The sequence below is a fragment of the Trichosurus vulpecula genome, chromosome 2 (genome assembly GCF_011100635.1).
Source record: "Trichosurus vulpecula isolate mTriVul1 chromosome 2, mTriVul1.pri, whole genome shotgun sequence".
In the NCBI taxonomy this organism is placed as follows: domain Eukaryota; kingdom Metazoa; phylum Chordata; class Mammalia; order Diprotodontia; family Phalangeridae; genus Trichosurus; species Trichosurus vulpecula.
The window spans coordinates 415,513,680-415,540,637 of record NC_050574.1 but is presented as its reverse complement, the minus strand read 5'-3'; the positions used below and the strand labels follow the sequence as shown (position 1 = coordinate 415,540,637).

The 26,958-nt window shown below is 37.6% G+C and overlaps 1 protein-coding gene across 1 annotated transcript; it reads right to left on the bottom strand.

The window, feature by feature from the left end:
• Positions 1 to 260: 260 nt before the first annotated feature.
• MSL3 (MSL complex subunit 3) lies at positions 261 to 26,958 on the bottom strand. The gene is made up of 13 exons (XM_036746630.1): positions 26,621 to 26,958; positions 24,256 to 24,338; positions 23,774 to 23,869; positions 23,376 to 23,476; positions 21,903 to 21,991; positions 20,701 to 20,823; positions 19,803 to 19,963; positions 17,854 to 18,012; positions 15,659 to 15,921; positions 14,497 to 14,606; positions 4,097 to 4,196; positions 3,698 to 3,782; positions 261 to 938 (listed from the first exon to the last, which is right to left on the bottom strand). The coding sequence occupies exons 1-13, from the start codon at positions 26,720 to 26,722 to the stop codon at positions 839 to 841; spliced, it is 1,572 nt and encodes a 523-aa protein (XP_036602525.1). The 5' UTR covers positions 26,723 to 26,958; the 3' UTR covers positions 261 to 838.

The window sequence follows — 26,958 nt, the reverse complement described above, 5'->3', positions numbered from 1 at the left end:
TAAGGCCAACATAGCTGCTAGAGGAGCAAGTTGCCAATGTATCCATTAGCTTCTCCAGCAGTACTGTAGCCAGAAAAGTAGGATCCAAGAACAGAGGTAATGGGTCTCCTCAAATTCCACTAAAGTCAACACAAGGAATATGGTATGTTAAACAAGAATGGCACAAAAAAGAAGAAAGGCATTGCAAGATAGAGGATTTATCTATCTTTGACACCACTCCCTCCCCCCCAAAGAAGCAAAATTGCAACAAAAGTCTTCTATTGGTCTGAAAACAAAGGCAATATTTTATTCAAGTAACTGAAAATGTTTTCCAGAAATATAAACCAAAAGCTTTGATTTATGTGTTTTTCCATCCATTTGTTTTCCCTCTAAGAGCAATTATGAAATAAAATCCACAGGACATTTATTTTTCCTCATAAGAATAAACTTAGTTCCATGGCAAGAAAATAAACCTCAACTTCACATTTTTTGCTGAATCAAGTTATTTACACTTTCATGAAATGTTCTACAACTACTATAGCTGCTCTTATCGCATCTTAAAAGAGAAAATATGCAGTTCTAAGCATTAGATGTTGATGTAGTTCCTTAAGTCATCTAGAAGCGATATTTATAAAAAATATTAGAGAAAGTCATACTGCAGTAATTGGGCAACTCAGACAAAAAAGTGATCCATTTCTGCCAAAGAATCCAGCTGTCTCGTTCTCTTTTTGGTCTATCTAAAAAGAAAAGCCATGCTATTTCCATTAGTTTTTTCATCTGTTATCGACATGGCAAAGTAACAGTATAAACATCTCTATGGAGAGAATTTTTTTTATATTTTCATCAAAAATTTTTACTTTTAGTAAATTGCCCGGGGATTCTTGGTGCTGTAGTAGGCCTCACATGCAGCTACATAAGCAGATTCAGGGAAGAAATCATCATGATATTCAGCTAAAAACCTGAAACAAAAAGGAGGAAATTGAAAGAAACTTTAATTAATGTTTTTACTTCAACTTTATGAATGAGATTTTTATATTCAATCTTACAAGATCTTCCAAACACAAACTAAAGTCTAATATGGGGGAAAAACAACCCAGACATCTTAATTGAAATTTCAAAAATCTATTTCCTCCCCAGGTTCCCTGAAAAAAAAAAAAACCACCTCTAAAGGTAATGATACTATCAAACACATTCCTAGAGACCAAATATAATTGAGCAAAAACATTTAAACCTGTTCTGCAGCCTCTTTTTTGGTGTAAGGGGGATAATTTTGATCCCAATACTCTGATCCTAAAGGCAGTGAGATGGCGTAATGGCTAGATGATGGAATGGGAATCAGGAAAGCATTTATCTGAAAACTGACTCAATCAATAATTTATTGTGTGATCTTGGGCAAGTCGCTTAAACCCTCTCAATCTCAGTTTCCTCTTTTGTAAAATGGTGATGACCACAGTACCTATTTCACTGGGTTGTTGTAAAGATCAAATGAGAGATCATTTGTCAAGTGCTGGCTAGCTGTTATTTCATTGTGAGAACTATCATGAGAATTTGTTTCATTTAAACTTTTTTAAAGTATCCAAGTGTACAAAACAAAAATTCAGAACCAAAACAATGTCAAAGTGCTTGGGAGACTGGGGGAGAGGGCTGCACCACAGCTACGATTTGTTCATTTTCTTGGTTTTGAAATTTACGGGTTTTTTTAGGATGAGTCTTATATGACAATGACTATATCATTCTTCTATGCACAACATTTCCCTAGGTGGCACAGCAGATAGAGTGCTGGACCTGGACTCAGAAGACATGAATGTAAATTTGGTTTCAGACACTTTCTAGCTATACAACCGTGGGTAAGTCACTTAACCTCTGTCTCAGTTTCCTGACCTGTAAAGTGGGAATAAGGGCACTACCTTCTAAGATTGTTGTGGAGGCATTTGGAAAGCACTTTGTGAACTTCAAAGTGCTATATAAATCCTAGTTGTTGTTATATTATGATTACAACCAAATAATGAATAAACTCCTAATCCATATAAAAAGTATTCCATAATTTTGGTCCAGCCTGCCTTTCCAGCTATATTTCATGCTACTCCCCACTTTACATACTTCTTCCATCAAGATGAACTATTCTCTGTCCCCACTTCTCATTCTACTCCTTCTCATCTTTATGCCTTTGCTCATGCTTTCCCCCATGCTTGCCTTCCTATCTCTGCCTCCAAATCCCTCCACGGCTTCAAAAGCCAACTTAAGTACCACCTCCACTATGAAGCCTTCTCTAACTCTCCCCCACCCAAGATGAAAATGATCCTTTCCTCCTCTCAGTTTTCTCACAGCGGTTGGCCTGGAATTCATCTTTGCCCATTATGTCTCATTTATAGCAAATTCAACAAATATTAAGCCCATTTTGTAAGTGAGACAATAAACTAGATGGGGAGACGCGGGAGGGGAGAATGAAATAGACCCTGTCTTCAAGGAGCTTACATTTACTAGGGACATGCAGCTTATAAATGAGCAAATACTTTGTATAAACAAAATAAAACAAAATAATTTCAAGAGGGAGAGTGCATTAACAAGTGAGAAGGATCAAGAAAAGCCTCATTTAGGAAGTGGAACCTGAGGTATCTTGAAGGAAGCTAAAGCTTCCAAGAGGTAGAGGAGAGGAGGAAGTGAAAGAACACCTGAGGGAAGAGAAAGCATCAGAGGAGATGAGATGTCAGCCTTGAGCAACACCTAGCTTGCCAGGCTGATTGAAATGGAGTGTACATGAAGGTGAATACGAAATAAAACTAGACAGGTAGATAAGAGTCAGATTGAAGGACCTACAACTAGCCTGAGGATTCTGTATTTTGTCCCATTAGCAAAAAGAACAAATGAATATTATTGTGTAAGAAGGTAGCATAATCAGATCTGTGCTTCAGGAATATCAATCTGGCAACTATGTGGAAGACATATTGGAAAGGGAGGAGATTGGAGGCAAAAAAACCCCCAAAAAACAAAAACACAATTAGGAAGTAGTCCAAGTGAAAAGTAATGCAGTCCTGAACCGGAGTAGGGGTTGTGTGAGTGTGGAGAAAGGGACAGATATAAGAGATTTTGGGAAGATAAAATAAAAAGAAGCAGCAATGGACTGGGCTGATGGAGAGGGAGAATCAAGGATGATTCCAAGTTTTTGAACCTGGGGATTTGAAAGATGGTACAGATCTAGGAAAATTTGGAGGAAAATGGAGAGAAAAATAAATTTCAAAATACTTCCAATTTTATATTTTCATAGTTATTTGCATCAGATTCATATCCTAGAGTCTATCTAAAGTCAATCCCTATGCAAAAAGTAAAATTTACCCCTCAAGGCCAAATCTAAAAGCCACATATTGTTGGGAAGGCCTCTTGTTACAAAGGGCCCTTCAAGTATACTAAATATACTGATTTAAAAATGGGATGAATTATGTAAAGAAACAAAAGCCAACTACAAGATAACTAGTTACAACTGAAAATATAGGAGACAACTGTGCTGATTAAATATTTTACCTGAATGGATATCTCAATCAACAAGCACATATTAAGTACCTACTATTAAACACCAGGCATGGTAATAGGAACTGAATACATAAAAAGAATGAGGTAATCTTAATCCCCAACAAACATTTGCTTAAAAAATTATTAAAAGTAATGTATTCTTGATATTCTAAAATGACAGTATATATTTTACACAGAAAAAGCAAGTTACCTCAGAAAGAGTTCAAAGTGCTTAACCAAAGCCTTAAGGTTCTTATCAGAAAAGCACATCTTCCCAAGGATCTCTGGAAGTTTTACTGTAAATAAAGAAACAATCCACAATCAATAAACCAAGCAAAGGCAGTGGGGTAAATGCCTATCCTTATCCCACCTTTAGTTCTCTCATTCTGAAGTTTGGTTTTCTACTCTTTCCATTTCTGATAAAACTTGCACTTTTTTAAAATAAAGTCTGTTTGCAATGATTTCTAAAAAATGGTGTTGAGTATTTAAAAACCTACTTTCACTACAGACTTACATGATACCAATAGGAATTTCAAAATCAACCTAAAGCTCTAAATAGAACTCTAAATTGGGGCAAACTTTAAAAGATAAAAAAACCAGAACTTCTTACCAAACATTCGCAACAAATGCTGTGACCCATAAATATATGAAGGAGGAGGAGGTTGATCACTTTGGGGATAATTCTCTGGCATAAGTTTCCAAGAGAGCACCTGAAAGCAACAATTTAATAGGTTCATGGTTAGCTTATAAAAACACGAAAAACTTTAAAATTCAGAACCCTGCAAATCTAATTTGTGAAAATGTGCAGTAATAAGCAAAGACATTTAAATTCTGTCATACATAATAAAGATATAATTTTTTCAAACCAAATTTCCCCTACATTTTGTAGGGCCATAAGAGATTTGTTTTTATTGATACATTTTAATACAGCATGTTTCCCAAATTATCACTTGACAAAACTATATTTCCAGAACAGCTAAACAAAACTTCTAAGAGTAAGTACAGGTTAGAATACACATCCCTTTTCACTTTGGGGAGTTTTCCATTTCTTAACAGAAAGGATTCATGCTAATGCTTTAATCATTTGATATCTATATTAACCACCTTTTTTTTGACCTAAGCTTCATTGCCCTTTAGCATTGTCCTCACTTACAATGCTGCAGTCATTATGTAATTGTTCTTTTGGCTAGCTTTCTTATTTTGAAACATTTTATACAAATGTTTACACATGTCTCTGAATTACTTATATTCAGTCAATGAGCAAGTATCTAAGTACTTAATATATACCAGGCACTGTGCTAGGAGCACAGAATGAAACAATGACTGAAACAACCCCTATTCTTAAGGTGCTTAGATTTTGTACAACATTCATGTACCATTTGCTCAACCACTCTTCAATTGCTAGACAAGTCCCCCTTTTTGCTTTCGTAAGTACTGTTGCTATAAATATTCTTGTACATATGAAGCCCTCTCATGTGATCATCAACCTCCTTTGAGGAATAAGGAGGATCACTGGGTGGATAGTATCAATACTTTAGTAACTCTTTTTATGTAATTCCAAATTGTTCTACAAAATGAGTGGATTAATTTACAGCTCCAATGGGAAAGAATCAGTGTATGTCTTCCCAGAGTCCCTCTAACTTTGCCTCTTCTATCTTTGCCAGTTGGATGGATGTTAGGTGATACAACACATTTGTTTTAATTTGTACTTTATTGATTATTAGTGTTTTTAAATCAGAGCAAAGATTTAGAATTGGAAGACAGATCATTAGTCTATCACTGAGGGCCATGGAGAAATGACTTGCCCAAGTTTACAAAGGCAAAAAAAGTCAGGATTCAAACCCAGGTCTTCTGACTTGAAATCCAAGTGTTTATAGTTTATATACCTTATTTTGAAAACTTCATATCCTTTGACCACTTGCCTGCTTTGGAATGGCTTTTAAATTTTACAGATTTGTGTCAATTCCCTTCAGAAGATAGCATGGTTCCATGGAAAGATTGCTGGCTTTAGAATCACAAGACTGGAGTTAAAATCCTAGCACAACCACTTACTGTGTAACCTTGAGCAAAATCACTTAACTTCTCTGGACCTCAGCTTCCTTATCTATAAAATGAGTATACAGGATTAAATGATTATCTAGAAATGTCTTACAATTCTATGCTTTTATTAGAGATGTTTAATGCATAGATTTCCCCCCTCAATTACATTTTCTTTATTTCCTCTATGTCCGTTTTGTTTGGGCAAATTTTTTTTTATTATTTTTATGAAATCAAAATGGTCTATTTTGTTTTTTATATTATCTTCTATCCTGTCTCTGGTTACAAATTCTTACACAACTTATAATTGGGAAAATACAACCTTTCATTCCCCTCTATTTTTTTAAGGTGTGTGGCTTTTTAAATTATTTATTCAATTTATTCATCTTTAAATTTCTGTAGTATATAAAAATTTGGTCTAAAGTAACAGGGGTGGGGAACCTGCACCTTGAGGTCATATGTGGCCCTCTAGGTCCTCAAGTGAGGCCCTTTGACTGAATCCAAACATCATATAAAAAATCCCCCTAATAAAAGTATTTGTTCCATAAAACTTGGACTGTCAAAAGGCTACGCCCAAGGACCTAGAAGGCCACATGTGGCCAAAAGGCCACAGATTCCCCACCCCTAATTCTGTATTCTATTATTCTGTATAATTTTTTGAGTAAATCTCAAATAGAGAGACCTTTCAGCAGCACTTTGTGTCTTAGGTTTATTAAATACTGGATTGCTGCAACCTTTTCCTTTTAGGTGCTATTTAACCTCATCGATTCCATTGATTTTTCTATTCATTTTTCTCCAAATTTTTTTCACTGATATAGTCAACTCCCAGCCCTCACAGCCCAATAAGCTATGCTGCTTCTCAGCTTTGATACTCTCTTGATAGGTTTGACCTTATTTTTCCAAGAGTTCTGTTACTGTTCTGTTTAACTTAATAAAGTATCAACCTGGAGTTTTGATTGATTGGCATAACCCTAAATCTTTAGATTAATTTGAATAGTTTGAATACTAGTAATTTTGTAGTACAATGATTCTTACTACACTAACACAGCCCAAAAGTAAACAGTGAATTTTTTTTGCATTTATAAAGTTCTGTATGAATCATAGCAGGTTAGCTCAATTATATAGAAATGATTATTTTAGTGGATTCAATTTGTATTTTACTTTGAGGAAGCTACTATCTTAGTTTCACTGACATTATCATGCAATCTACAAATAGATATTTTTGCTTCTTCTGTCAAATCATATTCTCTTATTTTTCTTCTATTATTGTTCTAGCATTTCTATTACTAAGTCAAATACTGGAGACAGGAAACATCTGCTTTCGTCCCAATCTCCTTATAATTTCACCCAATCTCATACCTGGGGACTTTAATATATGCACTAATGCAGGCCTACAAAACAAATGGCCTGTGAGCCATGGTGGCCCATGGGCGATATGTTGTGCAGGCCTGTTTTACATCCTCTACATTTTTCAGTCTGTCTGAAATCCTTTGGTGGGCCACAAGCAGCCCAACGGACCGAATGCTATGCAGGCCTGCACTAATGTCTTCTTCAACACCCTAGTCTCTCAGTTCATCAACCTCTTAAGCTCTCATGATTTCCCCTTTCCCCTGGCCATATTCACTCCCCCTCAACTAAATACCATTGATCTGATCATCACCCATAACCATTCCACTCCCCTAATTCATCACTCTGAAATACCTCGTGAGCAAAAGTTCCTATACATCAATATTTTCCTCCACCTTACTTCACCTACATATATTCTTTCTCTTCCCCATTACTTCTTTTTATTCTTTCTAGAATATCACCATCTATAACTACTTCAAACCTCCTCTCTCCTGAAGTCTCCTATACAACCACCTCTTCCTCCCTTCTTCTCAACAAAGAATATAACCTCCTACTTTGTGAAACACATAGAGACCAAGGATTTGGAGCTCCTCCTTCTCCTCTACCCTATCCCCCAAAACCTCTATTCATCATCTCCATTCTCTTTCCTTTGTACCAGTCTCTGATGAAGAGGTGATTTTTCACCTTATTAAGGTCAACCTTTCCACCTGTGCTCTTGCACTTATCTCTCCCAGGACCTTTCTCCTTTAGTCAATCCTTTTTTTGTCATCTTCAGTTACTTTTTATCCATTAGGTCTTTGTTCAACACCTTCCTAGGTCTTTCAAAAAACTTCCACAGCACTCTGCTATCTTCTCAAACTATCCTTTTTCTTTTTTTAAATGGTATCACTTTTTCAAAGTCAAACTCCCAGAAAGGGTAATCTGTACTCATGGCCTCTATTTTCTCACCTCTAATTCATTTCTCAATCCTTACAATCTGCTTTCTGACCACCCCTCAAACCCTACCAGACTGAAACTGCTCTCTCCAAGTTGACTTACAGTCTACTAAATACTAAATCCAATGGCCTCTAATCCATCCACATTCTATTTTGACTCCTCTGTAGCTTCTGACACTGTCAATCTTCCTCCTCCTGAACACTCTGTCCTCCTTTGGCTTTTTGGGACTGCTCTTAGTTTTCTTACTACCTGTCTGACAATTTCTTCTCAATTTCCTTTGATGTCCCAATTTCTAAGCAAAAGAATACCCATGCTGTTCTGTCCTGAGCCTTTAGGGCTTAATTACCCAGTTCTGTCCTGAGCCTGCTTCTCTTTTTTTTCTCTTTCACTATACTCCCTCTCCTTTAGTGATCTCATTAGAATCCACAGATTAAATTATCATCCCTATGTAAATGGTTTCCAAATCAATATATCCAGCTCAAATCTCTTTCCTAAACTCTCACGCACTAACACCTGCATATTGGATCTCTACCTCTTCATATATGCATTGTCTCTACCTACTGGAATGTAATCTTGCTGAGAGCAGAAATATGTTTGTCCCCAGCAGTTAATGAAGTGCTTGGCACAGAAAAAGTACTTAAATCCTTCCTTCTGGCCTGCCAGATGTTTCACAGGCATCTCCAAACTTTAAAACTCACTCCATCTACAAACTTTCTTTTTCCATTGAAGGAACCCATGGTCCTTCCAGCTATCTAGGCTCAAAACCTTGGAATCATCTTTTATTCATTCCCTCTCCATCAACCACCATATGCAATCGGTTAGCACATCTTGCCAAAACCACCACCAACCCCATCTCTAACATCCACTCCGTTCTCTATATTCACATGCCCTGTATTCTAGCTCAAGAATTCACTGATTCTTATTTATATTATTATAATAATAACCTCCTAGTTGGGCTCCCAACTTCCAGTCTCTCTCTTCAATACATCCTTGACATAGCTGCCAAACTGATACTCCTAAAAAACATAAGTCTAACCAAGTCAAACTGAGTCTCTTCCTCAAAAAAATATTCAATGGCTTCCTATTGTCCCAAGGTTAAAATACAAACTCCTCAGACTGACATTTAGGCCATTTCCAACCTGGCTCTCGACTACCTTTATAGTTTTTATCTCATATTACTCCACTTAATTTACCCAATCTAATTAATCTGGTCCACTAGTTATTGCCCAAATTTGACACTACATCTCTTGACTGTATCTTTACAAGAATGGTCCCTGATTTCTGAAACATACTCCTTTCTTACCTCCACTCCTCTTGAAATCCTTAACATTTTTCAAGACAGAGCTCAAGTTTTACTTCAGATACTTGGCTTTTCTTGATCATTGTCCCACCTCCAGTCATTAATGGTCTTTACTTCTTGAAATTACTTAACACTTTACATATACTTTATATTTACTTACCTGTAAATACAAAGTTCCCCTAGTAGAATAGAAACTGATACTTTCTGTAACATCATTGCTTAGAAGAACCATAATCCACTTGGTAACCTTCCAAAAACACTGGCCATGGGCGTCAGAACTCACATATTCAAGTTCTTTTAGCAAGTCACTTAGCCTCTCTGAGGTTATTTCCCAATATGTGAAAAAAAGATGCTACTATCACTATACACTTTCAAAGAGTTACTGTGAAAATTAAATGATATAATACACGTGAAACCACTTTACAACTAAAGTACCATATACACACAAGATAGTATTAGTCCTAGATTCATTAACTGCTCAACATTACAAAAAAATCTTTCTTTTTAATATCAACATTCTCTCAGTGATGCAGAGTGCACTTCAACACACACTCTCCGAGAAATTAAATTACAAATGACTCAAGGACAAGGGTGGAAAGTTATATAGCCAACAAAGGCAGGTTGCCACACACTGCCAATGACAACTTGGATGAAAATATTTCAATTCTTGTGAAAGAAATTAAAAAAAAAAAAGAGGGGGAAATAAATCGAATAAGAATACTGGAGTTATCTAAAGAGACTGATGTAGATAAAAAGGCAATCTTGCCAACCAACTTGGATTTTAAACAGCCAGGCAGAGATGAATAAACTTTGGTTGTTCCCTAATAACTTCTAGGATCAAATATAAATTTCTCTGTGTCACTTAAAGCTTTCAAAACCTAGCTCCACCATAACTTTCTAACCTTATACATTATTCCCCTTTAAACACTCTACAATCCAGGCAAACTGACCTCATACATGACACTCCAACTTCCTTTACATAGGCTGTCCCCTACGATCCGAAGGTGCTTTCTCTTCACCTCTGTCTCTTACAAGTATTTTCCATTTATTTTGTTTACTCCAAAGCTCAACTTAAATTATACTTCCTCCATTAGGCCTTTTTAGATATTCCCAATATGTTAACATCTTACCTCCCCAAAATTATCATGTATTTTGTATACACTTAATAATAAGAATAACAGCTAGCATTTACATAGTGCTTTAAGGTTTGCAAAGCACTTTACAAAAATCTCATTCCAATAACATGGGAGGTAGGTGTTATAATTATCTTCAATTTTACATGTGAAGAAACCAAGGCAGGCAGCAGTTAGCTAATGTGCACAGAGTCATAAATCTCATAACTGAAAACAGATTTGCTCTCAAGTCTTCCCGACCCCACACCCAGTATTCTTAGCCACTTTAGCACTGGGCCATCTGTCAGTAGTCCAGGGGCTGCTTCATTTTTATCTTTGTAGCCTCAGCACCTAGCATATTTCCTGGCCCATAGCAGACACTTAATAAATAGACACAAAAGCAGGCAAGAAAGAATGTATACAGAAGTGTGGTGCTATACCATAAAATAGTGTCAGGAATACTAAACCTTAGTGTGATCTGGTAAGAAAAATGTTTTGCTTTTTTTTGTTTTGCTTTCCTATTCTTTTAAGTCATGGTGGAGAAAATAATAGGATCAAAGAAGAAAGAGGACAGCTACTCTGGGGGAAAAGGACAATGAAAATGACAACAGAAAGAAGACAAATCTCTTCTATTTTATATTGCTTCTGTTTTCTCTGCAAAAAAAAAAAAAAATGACCTTTGGACTGAAAGGACAGAATAAAAATGGCTAATTTGGAACTGAGACTAAAGGTTAGTAAAGGAATTTTTTTTTTAAAAAAGCCCCTAGTTCTCCTTGATAAAATCAAGTCATTTGGTGCAAATAAACTACATCCTCAGTTACTTAGACGACTGGTGGGTACGTACCAGTTGGGGCTGAAGAGACCTTTCTAACCTATTTCCTACATGGAGCTCCTCCTTTCTGCTAAAATGGGCTCCTGAACATAATTTAAGAAGCTGTTTCTCCTGAAGCCCAGTTATCTCTTTTGCCACTAGATGGCAATCTCACATTGGCAAGATGAAATGCCGATGTGTTTACACGGGGTCAGTTGGCCAACCAGAATATTTTACTGTTTCAAGTGAAAAATAGGTGAACCAATCATGTAGAGTCAAATACAGGTGTTTTAGGCCATCATATAAACTCTGTAGAAGTTAGAGGTAGTAAGAAAGAAACAGTTGTATATTTTTTCCCTAATCAAATATTCTATTTCAGTGTTTCTCAAACCATACTGCAAAGACAGTTTAAATGAACTTTACATTATATATTTATAGGCATTAAAATAATAATTTAGGAGGATTTTACCAGGAGGATTCTGCCAATTTTTATTTAGCCTGAGTGGTTCCACCACTGTAGATAAGTTTGAGAACCACGTCTATACTCTAAGCCAAACTGTTCTATTTACTTTACCTGAACTTTCTATGTCCTTGCAGAAATCAATTCTTGATACTCCTCCATCACGGAAGACAATTTTTGACTCTATTTTCATATATTCTTCATTAAAGTCCTATTTCAAGGCCTCAGTGGGAAAGAAGTTTGCTCTGGGACCTATAGTCTAGGTTCTTCAAAGCTATCCAACAGGGTACAAAATCTGACAGGTGCTTGCAAGATACAAAGACTCAGGTATCATCTGGTATGGTCTACATGTCTGTCATCCGATTGTGGTTTAGTGAGGAGAACACTAGATTTGGAATCAGAAGACCTGGGATCAAATATCAGGTCTGTCACCTGCATGAGCTTGGGTAAATCACTTAACCTCTCTGGTTCTCAGTCCCTTAATCTGTAAAGCGAGGAAGTTGGATTAACACATGGAATCACTGCCTCAAAGACTGAAGGAACCTTAGAGGACATCCTAGTGCAAACTCTCCATTTTACAGATCAGGATACTAAAGCAGAGAAGATAAATGACTTACACAGACAGGAAGGTAATCAACAAAGTCCCTTCCAGCTCTGAATTTATGAGAAGTTCAGAGGTTCATCACCAAAGGACTGGCCATGATACAATGAAGTTTTGGCCAAAGCAGCTCATGAAATTGTCTCTAAGAGTAAAGAAACTGCCTCTGTGATTGAAATCTTGGCTCATTACAGTAGTCTTACTCTGCTGTGTCATCATGGCGGATGATCACCAGGGATTGTTAGCAAAGGCTATGCCAGGAGAGGATATCCTATAGAGAGTCCTTATCAAGATCAAAAGGGTTATCTGAAGACCACCTTAGCTAACTGCCAAAGAGAACATACTAAGGCAAGAAATAATTGTGATCTTCATCTGGGAAAGCATTCATATCAATAAATCAGGGATTTCATAAAAGAACTGAAAAAAAATTTCACAAGTATACATCTTATCTACACCAATTAAATAAGCACAATTGAATTTCAGTACTAGAAGAGACTTTAGAAATCTGGTACAGTCTTCATTTTTAAAACGAGAGAACCATGGCATCTGATCAAGCTCATACAGCTAATCATGGCAGCAATCCAGAGCCTGAAGTCAGACTCCCCGGACCCTCAAGCCAGCATTTTTACATTGTATCTTGTGGCCTCTCACATGGCTCTTTCTGTTTGTGTAGTGTCCTTTCTCTTTGGCTCCCATACTTATTTTCCTTATTCTTTTTTTTCTCTACCACTTTTTCTTATCTTATTACGTCAGAGCTTAAGGGCTATAAAAAAAAAAAACCTGTAAGAATGTGGTGTTTACTAAAGCCTATGACCCTCCCTGTCAAAGTGGAAACCATAATTGTTATTTCCACAGTCAAAAACTCTCCCTCCTACAAAGTTTAGCTATGTAAAACTTACCAGGAAATGACAAGGTTTCCTAACACCCCTCGTACAAAAGATCTGGAGACAGGGTAAAATACGAACTGTGTCATGTGCACTTTTGCTTAATACCACATACACTGTACACAATAAAATATTTGTTGATTGATTCCTGAATCATACTTTTATTTACTTCCAACATAAAAAAATCATTAACTATGAGCAATTAATTAACTATAAAATATATCAATGTTTTTGGCTTTCTAATGTTGATTCAAAGAAATGAGTTTATGAGTGATCCTATAAAAGCAGTTATTCTCTTCATATTTTTATAAAAATGAATTTAAAGTTAAATAAAAACAACTGAAAATATAGGGCTAAAATCCAAATGATATCCTCTAAGTAAAAAGGCAGAAAGCATGTCAAAAGGATTATTAGGAAAATACCAACATATACATTGATTAATAATAGCATGATGTGTCATGAACAATCAACAAAATTTATTAAGCATCTACTATGTGAGAAACCTTGTTCTAGGTACTGGGAACTGAAGACAAAAATGTAATAGTCCCTACCTGCAGGAAGCTTAACAGGGAAAAAAAACAGGTATATATACAGTTTAAGTATATAGCCAAAATATATAAACTAAAAAAAGTTGGGGGGAATGTAAGACTGTACAATTAAAGTTAAGGGAGAGGACTGTATAAGGATAAGAAAAAACAGCTGTAAGGAGCAGCAAAGGCTTTATGTAGAAGATGGCACTTGGGCTGAGTTTGAAATAAACAGAGACTCTACGAGTCAGAGGTGGGAAGGGAGTACACTCGAGGTATAGCAGACAGTCAGTGAAAAGCCATGGGGCCAGACAATGGAGGAACAGCAAGAAGGCCAGCGTCAATGGAATGTCAAATGGGTGAAGAGCTAAAAGGGTAGGATGGGGTAAAGCTGTGAAGGGCTCTAAATGACAAACTGAGGAGTTTCTATTTCATCTCAAAGGCAAATAGGGAGACTCTAGAGTTGATTGAGTAGCATGGTCAGACCTGAACTTTAGGAAAATAATTTCAGCAGCCATGTGGTAGAAGGATTTGAAAGGGGAGAAAGTCATGTCAGGAAGACCAATTAGAAGGTTATTGCAGTAATCAAGATTATTATTATAGGATGGTAGCAATATAGATACTATTTTAGGGCTGTAGCAATGTGGATAGAATGGAATATAATGTACCCTTATGCTCCCTGATATTATTGAAGGCATAGAGAACTTAGAAAAGGATGTGGCCAATTGTGTATCAAAAATGAAAAAGCACCGAAATGCTACACTGGCACCTCAACAGACCCCCAGCATGCTGGGTCAATTTTCCATGGAGGATATTATGAAAAGCAAAGCAGCATGGAATAAAGGATGGAAAGCCAACCTCGAAGCCAGGAATACCTGGATTGAAGACCCGCCTCTGACAAATGCTGGTTGTCTGAACCAGGGCAAGTTAATCATTCATTACCATAAGCAACCCTTCAACTACTAATGATGATGAATTCCAAAATATTAGTTCTTTACCTCATTTAATTCATTATTTCTTCTACCTTCAAAGCCAGCAAACACTGCACTCCCTTCTTTGCTAGGAGTCAAAGTAATAGGTGAAGATGATCCACTATGAACTGGGGTTTCTTCCAAAAGATGGGGGAAAAAAGATAAATTAATTGAGCTGCAAATTACATATTCAATTCAATTAAATAAGTATACAATAAGTATCTGATAAAATGAAAAGCTACTGTCTAGATCTTTATAAACTATACAAACTATAAGGGATAAATCTAAAATGAATAACTCAGTTATTACTCTCACTGTGATACATTCACACACACATATCCACTTGTTGTGGTGATGGTAGTGGGGATTTTTTTGTTCTTGTTTTTTGGAAGTCAATCAGGGTTAAGTGACTTGCCAAGGGTCACACAGTTCTTAAGTGTCAAGTGTCTGAAGCCTGATTTGAACTCAGGTCTTCCTGACTCCACAGCCAGTGCTTTTTAGTCCATTTGTAACTTCCACCTCTATTGGGCTTCATACTCTGATTTCCCTCCATTCCTCTTCTCCATTTCCTTGACAGCAGCATACACTGTTCTAGATCATGCTTGCTATTTTAAGATGTTGTGTCTAGAAGGTCCTGATAAAAAGGATTGAACTTGGCTGAGGTGGAGCAAAGGGTTCAAGAACACTTTTAACTAACTCTTATACAAAAATATTGATTTTCAGTCTATATATTTGCCTTAGAATCAGCATTATAGGAATGAAGTCACTGAATTCACAAATCTGATAGACAAAGGCAGAACTGTACAACAACAAAATTAACATTTACATAGATCTTGGCTAACAAAAATGTAAATTTCTAAAGGACTAGGAATCTGTCTTCTATTTTTATCTTCCTGGTAAAATGCTATGTATTCTATGAGTACTTAATAAAGATTTGCTGAGTTTAATTATGATTTACTTTCTAACTCCAAAATGAAACTAGTTAGAGGAGTCAGTAAATGATCCTTAAACTAAATCTTAAAATGTTTAAATCTAACTAATTTCAAACTATATGTTTTGTAAAAGCAGAAGAGTCTCAGCAAGAAGAGCTCATGCACTGGGTTAGACAAAAGAAATAAAAAATCAAAAATAAAAGATTCTGATCATTAAATTTTATGAAGAGAATTACTAATAAAAAGTTTTAACCTACTCTTTTCCAAATGCAAAAACAGTTTTGGCATGGTGGCAGAGGTGTCAAGATGTCTTCGCTTAGGCTGTGGAGAAGCACTACTTTCAGATAACCTGTCGCAGCTAGATGTGTGACGTGTAGAACGCCTTAGAGATTGTAACATTTCTGGTTCAGCTTTTCGCCTTTTGGGTGTTGCTGGCTCTCCTGTACCAGGCTGACTGTCTGTGGACTGAGGAGTTGGTGGATTTAACAAGGGTGGACTTGGTGACAGTTCCTCCTGATTCCTAAAAAAGAAAAGTAAGAACATTAAATATATTAGCCACCAATAATAACATGACCTTTTGTAATGGGAATATTTATGCCTTTAAATCATGTGCTATGATAATGAAGGAACACTGAAACAAATGAAAATATTAAAAGTTGTTATTTAGAATAGTTTAATTTTTTTTTCAGTTGTTTTTCAGTCATGTCCATTTCTTCATGACCCCATTAGAGGTTTTCTTGGCAAAGATACTTGAGTAGATTGCCATTTCCTTCTCCAGCTCATTTTACAGGTGAGAAAACTAACGCAAAAAAGATTAAGTGACTTGCCCAGTGTCACATAGCTAATCAGTGTCTGAGGCTAGACTTGAACTCAAGAAGATAAGTCTGACTCCAGGCCCAGCACTCTGTCCACTGTTCCACCTAGCTGCTCCCTTTATATTTATATAGTATTCTACAGTTATAAAATACTTTACATACATTATTTTATTTGATCTTTGCAAAAAAAACCATGAGATACTCCAATGAGTATTATCTGCATTTTATAGACAGGAAATCAAAAGTTATAGTAATGAAAGACTACTAGAGGAACTAATTCCAAAAAGATACCTCATTAATCTTTCCAAGTATCCCAAGAAATATATAAGTCTTTGAGATTATAACTTATATAGATCAATTGATCATAAAATGTGTGTTTTAGACACACACACTTTGCTTAACAAAGAGCAAACTGCTAAAAAAAGTTTAAAGCAAAAATTAGATTTACTAATTCTGAAAACTCTATTAGACAAGGTCCAGGGTGGATAAAATTGATGAATTTTAGAGTCACTCTCCTCCAAACTTTTAAGAATAAGAGGCTAAAATCTAGCAAAGCATGGAGAATGCTTATTTTTCATGGTTATAAAATTAGATCCTTCACTTAATTTTATGTGGTCTGCGGTATGGATACAAAGCAGTGTTTAGCAGTAGGTTTGCCTATCTGAAGATGTAACAGTTCTTTAGTGACAATGTCCTAAGATGGAGGTGAGAAACCTATGGCATACTAAAGGAGACACATCCGATAATTCCAACTTGTACTACCAATACTGGCCTTAGGCAAAATTGGGAAGTAGGTAAAATTTTTTGTTAGCTATCTGCTACTGCTTATTGGTCTTTTTCATTCTCTCCTGACAGTCTCATCCTATTACATAATAACAGGGAGGCAGGTATTATGATTATGCCTATTTTACAGATGAAAAGAAACTGAGGCAGACAGAAGTCAAATAACTTGCCCAGGGTCACACAGCTAGTAAGTGTTTGGGGTTGACTTTGAATTCAGGTCTTCCTAACACCAGGTCCACAAATAAACAGAGGCCCAGAGCAATTAAATGACTTGACTAAAAGTACTCAAATTTTAAGTAACTAAACCAAGATCTGACCCAAATCTGGTGTTTTTACAATGAATCACAATGACAAGAGACAAGATAAGCTTCTTAAGGGCAAAAATTTTTAAATCATTTTTTATTTAAGTCCCACCCGAGTGCACTATACATACTAAGTATTTATAAAGTATCTGTCCAATTGAATTACATATCAGAAACCTGTAGACTTTCCAAGACAGCGCTTACTACGGGGAACTAAGAAACAAAAAGAGGGATGAAAGTTATGAATTGAGCAAGTATGTGGTTCTCTTTACCACACCACTTTACAAAGAGCTATACTGTTTTTAGGAGGATTTAACCTAAGTTAACCTAAGTTCTCTAACTGGAAATAAAAATTAATTGAAGTGGTTTAGAAATATAAAAACAAAGGTACTTAGATTACACTGCATACCATCTCGATATCAAATCCAAAAGAATCACAACAGTGTTCAGAAAAGAAATATCCAAGTAGCAGTTTTGCTGAATACATTTTGTTAGAAATTATTTCAACTATTAAATTTCAATCACTTGAACAAACTAACATACATAACTTACCTATTTGTATTTGTTGCACTCTCCTTGATTGGAAGAAAAAACTTTGATGAAGTCACCTTTTTATATTGAGCTTGTTCATATGGATAAAGCAAAATCAATGGCAGCGTGAAATCAAAGGTTATCCTTAATCCATCAACCATTTCCTTACAAAGTTCAACACTGAGATGTTAAAAGAGAGAGAAATAGTTTAAAGATATTTTATGAAGTAAAAGCTAAATCTGGCAGTTAAAAATTGTAAATATATGAATAAATAACATAGAAATGAAGTAAATAGGAAAATTAAGTTCTGAATTCCCTTTTTAATGAGGTCTCAAAAAGATCCTCAAATTTTAAAATAAGATAATATTTTGAATTTATAAGGCTCTAATAAATTCGAAGTAATGACAATTTTATCACTAGTCTTTAAGAAAACAGTTAACCTATGTTTTTATTTACCCCTATTACTTCTATACTTCAAAAATATGTGACTTCATTCACATGGGCACTCATTAGACAGCTCTTCTTAAACTTTAGCTGGTAGTCTTCGTGTGTTGGTGTGGCTAAAAAATTCATCACCTAGTGGCCAACCTTCTAAAGATGTACCCCTCTGAACTTAATTATACTCAGCTAAAGGATGACATAGTCCTTTTCTGGGCTGATATTCCAATCCTTTCTAAATAAAAATTAATACTCATATAGTATTTTAAATTTGCAAAGTGCTTTACCTTTTTCATCACATTTGACCTTACAATAACACCATAAGGTAGGTACAAAGGATGTCCTTATACTCATTTTACAGATAGCTTACAGAGATTAAGTGAAATGCTAATGTGCATTTTTTTTTGTCAGGAGCTGTGACGTCACTGACTAAGAAACCCTCTCTACCAATGCAAATCAACCATCATTCTGCAACTTGCCTTCATAGAGAGCCAGGGGCTCTGAGAGGCCAAGGGACTTGTCCCAGGGTCACAAAGCCAAGTTTTACAGACTGCAGAGGGCAGCATGGAGCTTCCTCTTGCCAGCTTAGGAGAACCTGCAGGGCTTTCACTCCACATCTTGGAGTAGGACCTTAGTGGAGGCCTGCAGGCTAAGTGTTGTCAAACTAAAAAAGGCTATATTTTCAGAAACAAGAGTGAAACAATTTAGTTAGGTGGCAAAGTGGATAGAGCACTGGGCCTGGAGTCAGGAAGATGAAGACTTGAGAAAGCAAATCTGGCCTCAGTCACTTACTAGCTGTGTGACCCTAGATAAGTCACTATACCTTTGTCTGCTTGAGTTTCCTCATGTTTAAAATGGGGATAATAGCAGGAACTATCTCCCAAGGTTGTTGTGAAGATAAAATGAAATTATATTTGTAAAGTGCTCTGCAAACCTGACAGTGTTACATAAATGTTGTAATGACATGTCAATGTTAGTAAATTAAATTGGTGGGGAAAATACATATATTATTAATCCACAAAGTACCGCACTGATAAATTACCATATTTAACAAAATATACAGTAACTACCATATCTAAAACTGGTAATTAGTGTGTCTAGATCCCCGCTTGGCTTAGGAGAATGTTTGTTCTTTGGCACCACTTTTGGCTGCGTGAAATGGTGTAGCAGTGGCTCTAACAGCGTGGCTAAAAAGCAGTGCCTGCCCGCTGAAGCTTGCTATGCTACAGAATCATCAGAGAGCTTCTACCCCTCTTGCTGGTTTTAACATTTATTCATCTTCAGCCACCTCAATTTACCGAAGGCATACTCATTATGGTGATGTGAAGAAGCATGACAGCTACTGCTAATGTGCTTTGTAGCAGAACCATAGAATCTGAACTGAACCACACCTATAGTTCCCCTATAGGGGTAACCCTACAGTGCAGAACTTAAAATATCTGAAGCACAAGTGGTGCCCCCCCTCACTCTCACTATCTGAATTCTCCTCTCTACTTCACAGAACTGCACACTTCAGATGCAGCATGACTTACTTTTTTTCTGGTGGGATATAATGCACATTCATGTTCACATGTGGAGTGGTTTGGTGGTGACGAGATCTTTCATTGGCTGAGAAAGCTGCATTGATGGCAAAATGTTTCACATATGATTCCAGAATGGTTATTATGTTAGTTTGGCATGGAAGTTTCACAAGCTGTAAGAAACAAACATTTATACTGTTAATTATCCAAATAATAACAATCATGTTTTCAATGACAGCAAACCGCTATTACTTCCTTTTTAGCAATTTTAAAAAAGCTCTGACTTAGGCCATTCCAACTCAGTTTCTCTAATTTTGTTCAAATAAACCTTCAGAGAGAAAACACTTGGAAAAATACAGCTAAGTAACAAAAAAAAAAAAGAAAAAGAAAAAAGTTCCAATTTTCCCATCATATTTTTTGCCATATATAGCAATCAATTAATTACATCTCTACGATGATTACAATGTAAATGTCATAAAGTACCTATAATGATAATTTAAAAATGACTATGATGTATGGCTGTGAACAATGGAACAATATAAGCTCAAAAGAATTCAAGTTGCGGGCATCACAAAGAACAATAGAAAGATACAGGACTGTTTGTCAGGGATGCTGTAGAAGTGAGTCTTATTCAGATATGAGCTGGAATAAATGACCTCTAGGGTATCTTTCAACTCTGAAATATCTTAAGAACATACAGAGGGATACTAGGGAAAAAAGTTAGAGCTAGTACTTTAAAATATTGTTAAATATATTTCATTACAAGAATTATTTTTAAAATTAAATTTTTAAAAAACACAATTTCTCTATCCTCTGAAGTTTTCCTCAGCTACTGTTAAGATTAGTTGGATATATCTCAAGCAAATTTAAAATGTAAGCTGGCCCCCAATTTATAGCTTCCTTTGCATACACGTTTTCTCCTGTTAATGTAGTAGCAATCTTCTTCAAGCTTCTTCTTCAAAACTTCAGGTATTTCTATACTTATTGTTCTTTCTTCCATGTCCCTTTTGGTATGAAATTCCTGTTCTTCTTTCTATAATAACACAAATCCATTTTTAACAATTTAACACAGTAACACAAGGAAGAGGCTTTTTTTAACTGCAAAGAGGTAATAACTTCCATGAGAGATACCTGAATTTATGAATTCTTAAAACATCTCAAACCTTAATCATATATATTAACGGCCCAAAGGTAACTGTAGCTCTACAGTTAGTCTGCTACTTGTGTAGCACTGAGGACTAAGTTCTTAATAACCAGAGGGAAAAATGAAAAAGGCAAGAAAATGATATCTGATGCTTCCAGAAACAATAAACAATTCCACAACCTAAGTAAACGGCTAAAGGCCATATCAGCATTTGTCTGACACCACTGATTTGTTCCTCCTCACCTGAATAATCATCTACCACAATGGACCTGAAAACTGGACCTCTACACCCAGGTTTTCCAGAATCCACGCGCACTGTCCTTGAGAAAATGTATCTGTTATATTTGGAGTCCCCACCCTAAGACCCAATGCAGTTGACTGGTAAATGAGTATGTATAAACTGGCCAATTTAAGCCAATCATACCGAATGATCCTTCTACACATCGGACCACACTTCACCTTGACATCCCATTCAGACCATCTTAACCTTGACCCTATTTTCCACCTCTCCAGAATAAACTCCCTTTCCTGGCCACCATTCTCCGCTATATGTTGTCTTCTCCTATCAGAATATAAGCTCCCAGAGGGCAGGGACTGTCTTTTAATGCTTAGCACAGTGCCTTGTAGATTGTAAGTTCACTTTATTTCATCATTCAACTGTAGAGACAAATTTTCAAAAGTAGCATTTTTCACACCATGTGGGAAACTACTTGTATTTAAAAATCACTTAGAAAGATTTAGCACCTGAACAAATACCTTTGGACATCTGAATAAATGCAAAGAGTCAATAACACATACAGTACAGTATCATAAATAAGGTAAATCCTTTCTACAAAGTCAAGTAAAGTTTTAAGAGAATTTTTTAAAAACTATACTTAAGCAATTATTCAAATTTGAAAAATTCTGTTACAATAAATTTTTCTTACTTCTAAAATGTAAATTTTTTTAATTAAGTCTTAAATTTTTACCATTTCTGTTTTCTCTTCAATGTCACTTTCTTCACTTCTTATTTCCTCATCTGTTTCTTCACTACTATCATCAGAAGAGCTACTTATGGCTATATAAAACAAACATAAATCATACTTTAATCATTATCTTGTATCCCACTAGCCTACCTAAAATGGTCGTCATCTTATCCAAAAAAGTTTTCAGTTTATAATTCATTGAAAAAGAAACTGATTTTTAAAATTCATCAAGTTTGAGATCATAGGGCCTCCTCAATGAGATTCACGTTTACTCAAAAAAGAGCAGCCAAACAATCCATATAGGAAAAACTAAACAGATAAAACGTGCTCATTTCCACCCTATGACATGGGATGGTCAATCCACTGAGTTGGTACATCTAGTCAACACAGACATGACAGGTGCTGCAGACTTATAACGAGCTCAGCCCAGAACAGAAAAGGAAGAGCGTGAACGGTAATGCATTTGTACTGCCAAAGATCCCAACATGTATCCTGAGTACAAAAGGCATCACTTCAACACTAATGTTCTCCCAGGGATGATGATGTATAGTTGTGAAGCTTGTTGATAATATCACAATTGCTGAAGACTCAAAAGTTGTGGGTGACCCAAAGGGCAATGAAGAGATTATTGGTAGGGAAAAAAGTAGGCTGCAATCATTTCCAATTACATCTATATGAATGAGGAGGAAATATGGGCTTAGAATAGGAAAAGCGCTGGTCATATAGCAAAAGTGCGGGATAAAAGGTGACACTTTCCCAGTGCTGTAAAATATAAAAAGTTCTAGAAGAATGTTTCCAACATAAGCAAGAATTGTACAGAATTAGAAAGCTAGGTTGGCTTATGATCTGTATCAACAAAGAGACTTTTCTTATCAATGACATTATAAAAACATTCAAGTATTTAAGAAGTAGTAGCGGTTTTTTTCCTTAATTTTTCAAATAAATCACTCAAGTGCCAAACGACACAGTTTAATAGTCTACAAGTCTTAGATAAAATAAGATCCTATGGCTGAGTACTCAATCATATTTTCAATCAACCACAGGCACAGAAAATGCTAAGGGAAACCTATCATAACCTGAGAAAGAATAAAGTAAAAAAGATGGAAAGGCAATGGGGAGAAGCAGGGGGATGAATGAATTGTGATGGGGAAGCAATGATTCTTAAGTATTAGTTATGTAAAAAATTAATATTTGATCCAATCAACTTAAAATTATTTTATATCCATTATCTCCTAATAATTCACATTTATTTAAGGCTTTACATAAACTATCTCATTTGAACCTCAGCAGTCCTAGAAAGTAGGTTTTGCAAAGGTTTTTATTCCCACTTAATAGATGAGAAAACTGATACCTAGAGAACTTAAGTTACCTGAACTTACTTCTCCTATGTCCACTGTTGTTTACACCATAACACATCTCTGTGGGTGGATACGTCTAATTAAGTAAACTTATTATCTAGCATATTAGCCAACTCACAGTTTTCATCATTTTCATCTTTTTCCTCGGCAGGAAGACTTTTTAACACAGAGTCAACACCTGGCAACCTGCAGCGTCTCTTCTTCCTTCCTTTTCTTCTCCTAAAGAAGATAAATTCAATTAAACTACATCTAAGTGAATTTAGCAACTTAAATAGAAGAAATAAAAAAATACTTAAAATACAAGGTTAGTGGTTAGTGTCAGTTTTTAATATCCTAATACAGTCATTAGGAATACACCATCAAATGATTCAAAGTGAAATGGCTCCATGTTCATTTAAATGTTTAAGATGAATTACTTAATGGGTTAAGCAGATGTCCATTTTTCATATATCAAATCTACAACACATCATTTTAGGATAAAAAAAATTTACATTGACATGAATTTAACATTCTTACATGCGAGCTACAGCTTTTCTGGCCAATTTACGTTGTAATCTACGATTTTCATCTGTGTCACGAAGAACATGATCTTCAGCTGCCCATCTATCCCAGCTGAGGAAATTAAAGGAGAAAGAAGTGACTAGAAATAGCCAAAATTCTAAAATTATAGTAAAGCAAACCCTACAAAAGCAGCAGGGGGAGGGAGAGGAAGGGAGATGTCATGTAACATTTTTTCCTCAATTTTAGAAACACATTCAAGTGGTTTAAAATCATAAAGTAGTCAAATAATTGAGAAATTAAGTCCTTAAAGTATATTCAAAGATTAAGATTCCTTAACTACCCACAGATTTTCAAAATATGTAGTTTGCTAACTATCATTCTTTGGAAAACGAAAACACAATTACTCCTTTGTAAAAAGTGTTACTAAAAGTTTTTTTGTTTGTTTTTTAATGTTTTTGATAGTCCCATGGTACATTTGTTCTGGAGTGTATACTCACCTTCTGTTCCAACCATTAAAATGGATCAGATATTCTGGGATCTTTCTGCCCTTCTCATCTTTCCCAACAATAACATCAACAATCTGAAATAAGAAAAAACAGGTGAGATATCATTTATACATTGGGAGGAGTACACGAGCAATTACGAGCCTCATCAGGGTGACCAGAAATAATTTTTAACAGGTTTCTCTCATTTGTTAAATCTGTGCCGGAATGACAATTTCTTCCCAAATCTCCGTTTTTTTTTCTTTAGTGGATGCATCCCACTAGGAATAGGAAGTATCCACCCAACTACCTTCTAATTGGTCTCTATGGATTTTAGTCAGGGCTATTTTCTTCACCCCATTGGCCAGGGAACCTATCATTAAAAAAACACCAAACTACAGGCAGGACAACTTGGCCTCAGCCCTGGGAAAGTCTGGGAGATGTAGTCCCTGGGACTCCACCTCTTCCAGGATAGACTTGGATATGCTGAGCTGACTCTCAACTTTTTCTGCACTGCTCATCTCCAGGTCAAGGCACCCAATTCCCACTTCCCTCTCGGTCACAACATGCCCCCTTCCCTTAAACTGGAGCATTTTTTTTCCAGCACATCCCTGCTACAGGCTTCAAAGGTTTGGGAGCGGAAGCTACGTGGTGACTCTGGGGCTGCATCACAGAGGAACAAGTTGGGGGCGCCCGTTTTAAAGTCATACAGGGCAGGCAGCCACAACGGAAGGGCCTTGGGAGGCTGTCGAGGAGAGAAGCAGCCGTGACGCACCGGCGGCTCAGGGAGAGAAAAGCACCGGGGTGGCGCGGGCAAAGGGGGCAGATGAAGGATGGCTAAAGAGACCATGGAAAACAGCGGCCAGCCCAGGAAGCCGGCGCCAGGGTGAGCAGAGCTGTGCAGCCGGGGGGGCGCTGGGGAAGCTACAACGGGGCTGCTGCAAGAGAGGAACAGGAGAAATCTAAAGTCGCAGGCTCCTGGAAGGAGATGATCCGACCTCTCCACGGGATGACTCTCATCCCTTTTCCCACCTGCAATCAGAGCCCTGCCTTAGGCTTCCCCTAAGTCAAGACCCCAGTTCTTAACTTGGGCTCTGTGAACTTGGTGAGAGAGAGAGAGAGAGAGGGAGAGAGAGAGAGCGCACATACGTAGAGAGACAGGTAGATAACATAAATGGATGGGAGACAGATGATTGACAGATGGGAGACATAGTTAAAGGTGGATAGGCTAGAGATAAGAGAGACAGTTATGTGGATAGATGACAGGGGGGATGTAAGTATAAATAGGTATAGTCAGATAGATATAAAATATGGCTACAGGGAGATGTTTTCATACGCCCGGTTTCCTTTGTCACGCTATACATTTTATGCATTTAAAAACATCATTCTAAGAAGAGGCTCCTAGGCTTCACCAAAGGGGGTCCACGACACTACATCAGACCTATTTGTAAAGCGCTTTAAGGTTCGCATACACCTTTACAAATACCATCGCATTTCATCCTCACAACAGCCCTATGAGGCAGGTGCTATTATTATCCCCATTTTTACAGGTGAGAAAACCGAGGCTGAGAGAAGTTAAGTGACTGGCCCAGGGTCACAAACCAAAAAAGGTTAATTTAGACAACCGCGCCGCTATAAACTCAGTGTTACTAATTCTCATATTTTTTTTTTCCACTTCGGAGAAAACCACCCGTGGGAGAATTATAAATTTTCCTCCCGTCTACTGCACACACCACTAACGTGCGTGGAAGAAACACGCAAAAAAAAAGGGGGGGGTAAAAAAAAAGCACAAGTGGGTAGTTAAAATTTTCTTAACACGGAATGCTTTTCCACAGGTAGCTAGGGTACGAGATTACACACTGTCCCGCGCAGCCGCAGGCCCACCCTCTGGGTTTGGCGGGGAGGGGACGGAGGGTGCAGGAGACCAGCGCGCGCCCAAGCTCTTGACAGCCTCGCGCCGGAGCGCGCGCGCGCAACCTCCGGAGCCGCAGCCCCTCCCACGGCCCGGCCCCGCCCCTCCCTCCGCGCGCCCCCCTCGCGCTGCCCTCCGCGCGGCGCAGGGACCTGCCGGCCGGCTCGCTTCCGCGCGCGCAGTTCCCAGCGCCAAGCGCGGTTCCCCCGACCCACCCATCCACCCGAGCGGTTGGCGCCGGTCCGGTGCCACCGGCGCAGTTGGCGCCCTTTCCCCGGCACCGCCTGGAAGGAGCACGTCATTTTTCTCCCCGCTCTGTCCCCAAAGCGTCGTCCTGCCCGTTCCCAACCCCGGGGAAGCCGCGCACCCATCTCCATCCCCTCTCCTCCCTCGCCCTCCGCAGGCGTCCCTTCCATCCTTTCCCTCTACCTCCCCCCCACCCCGCCCGTTCGCCCCGCTCAGTGGCACCTTGGCATCGTACAGGACTCGCGCCTTAGTGGGGTCGGGCTCGAAGCACAGCACTTTCTCCCCTGACTGAAATTTAAATTTCATTCCCCCGCACGAGCTCATTTGTTCATCGTGGCACAGGGAGAAAATCCAGGTCGCGAGGAGCAGTACGCGAGGTGGGGGTGGGGTGCGGTGGGGGGGGCCGGGAGAGAGAGGTGGGGAGGGGGAGGTGGCGCGCAGTGAGGAGGGTGGGGGGGGCGGAGAAAAAGGCTGCTCCGGCCCGGATTTTACCCCCTCCCGCTTTGGCCCTCCCTCGGCTCCGCCTCCCGCTCGGGCTGCGCTCCTGCCGGCCCCTCGGC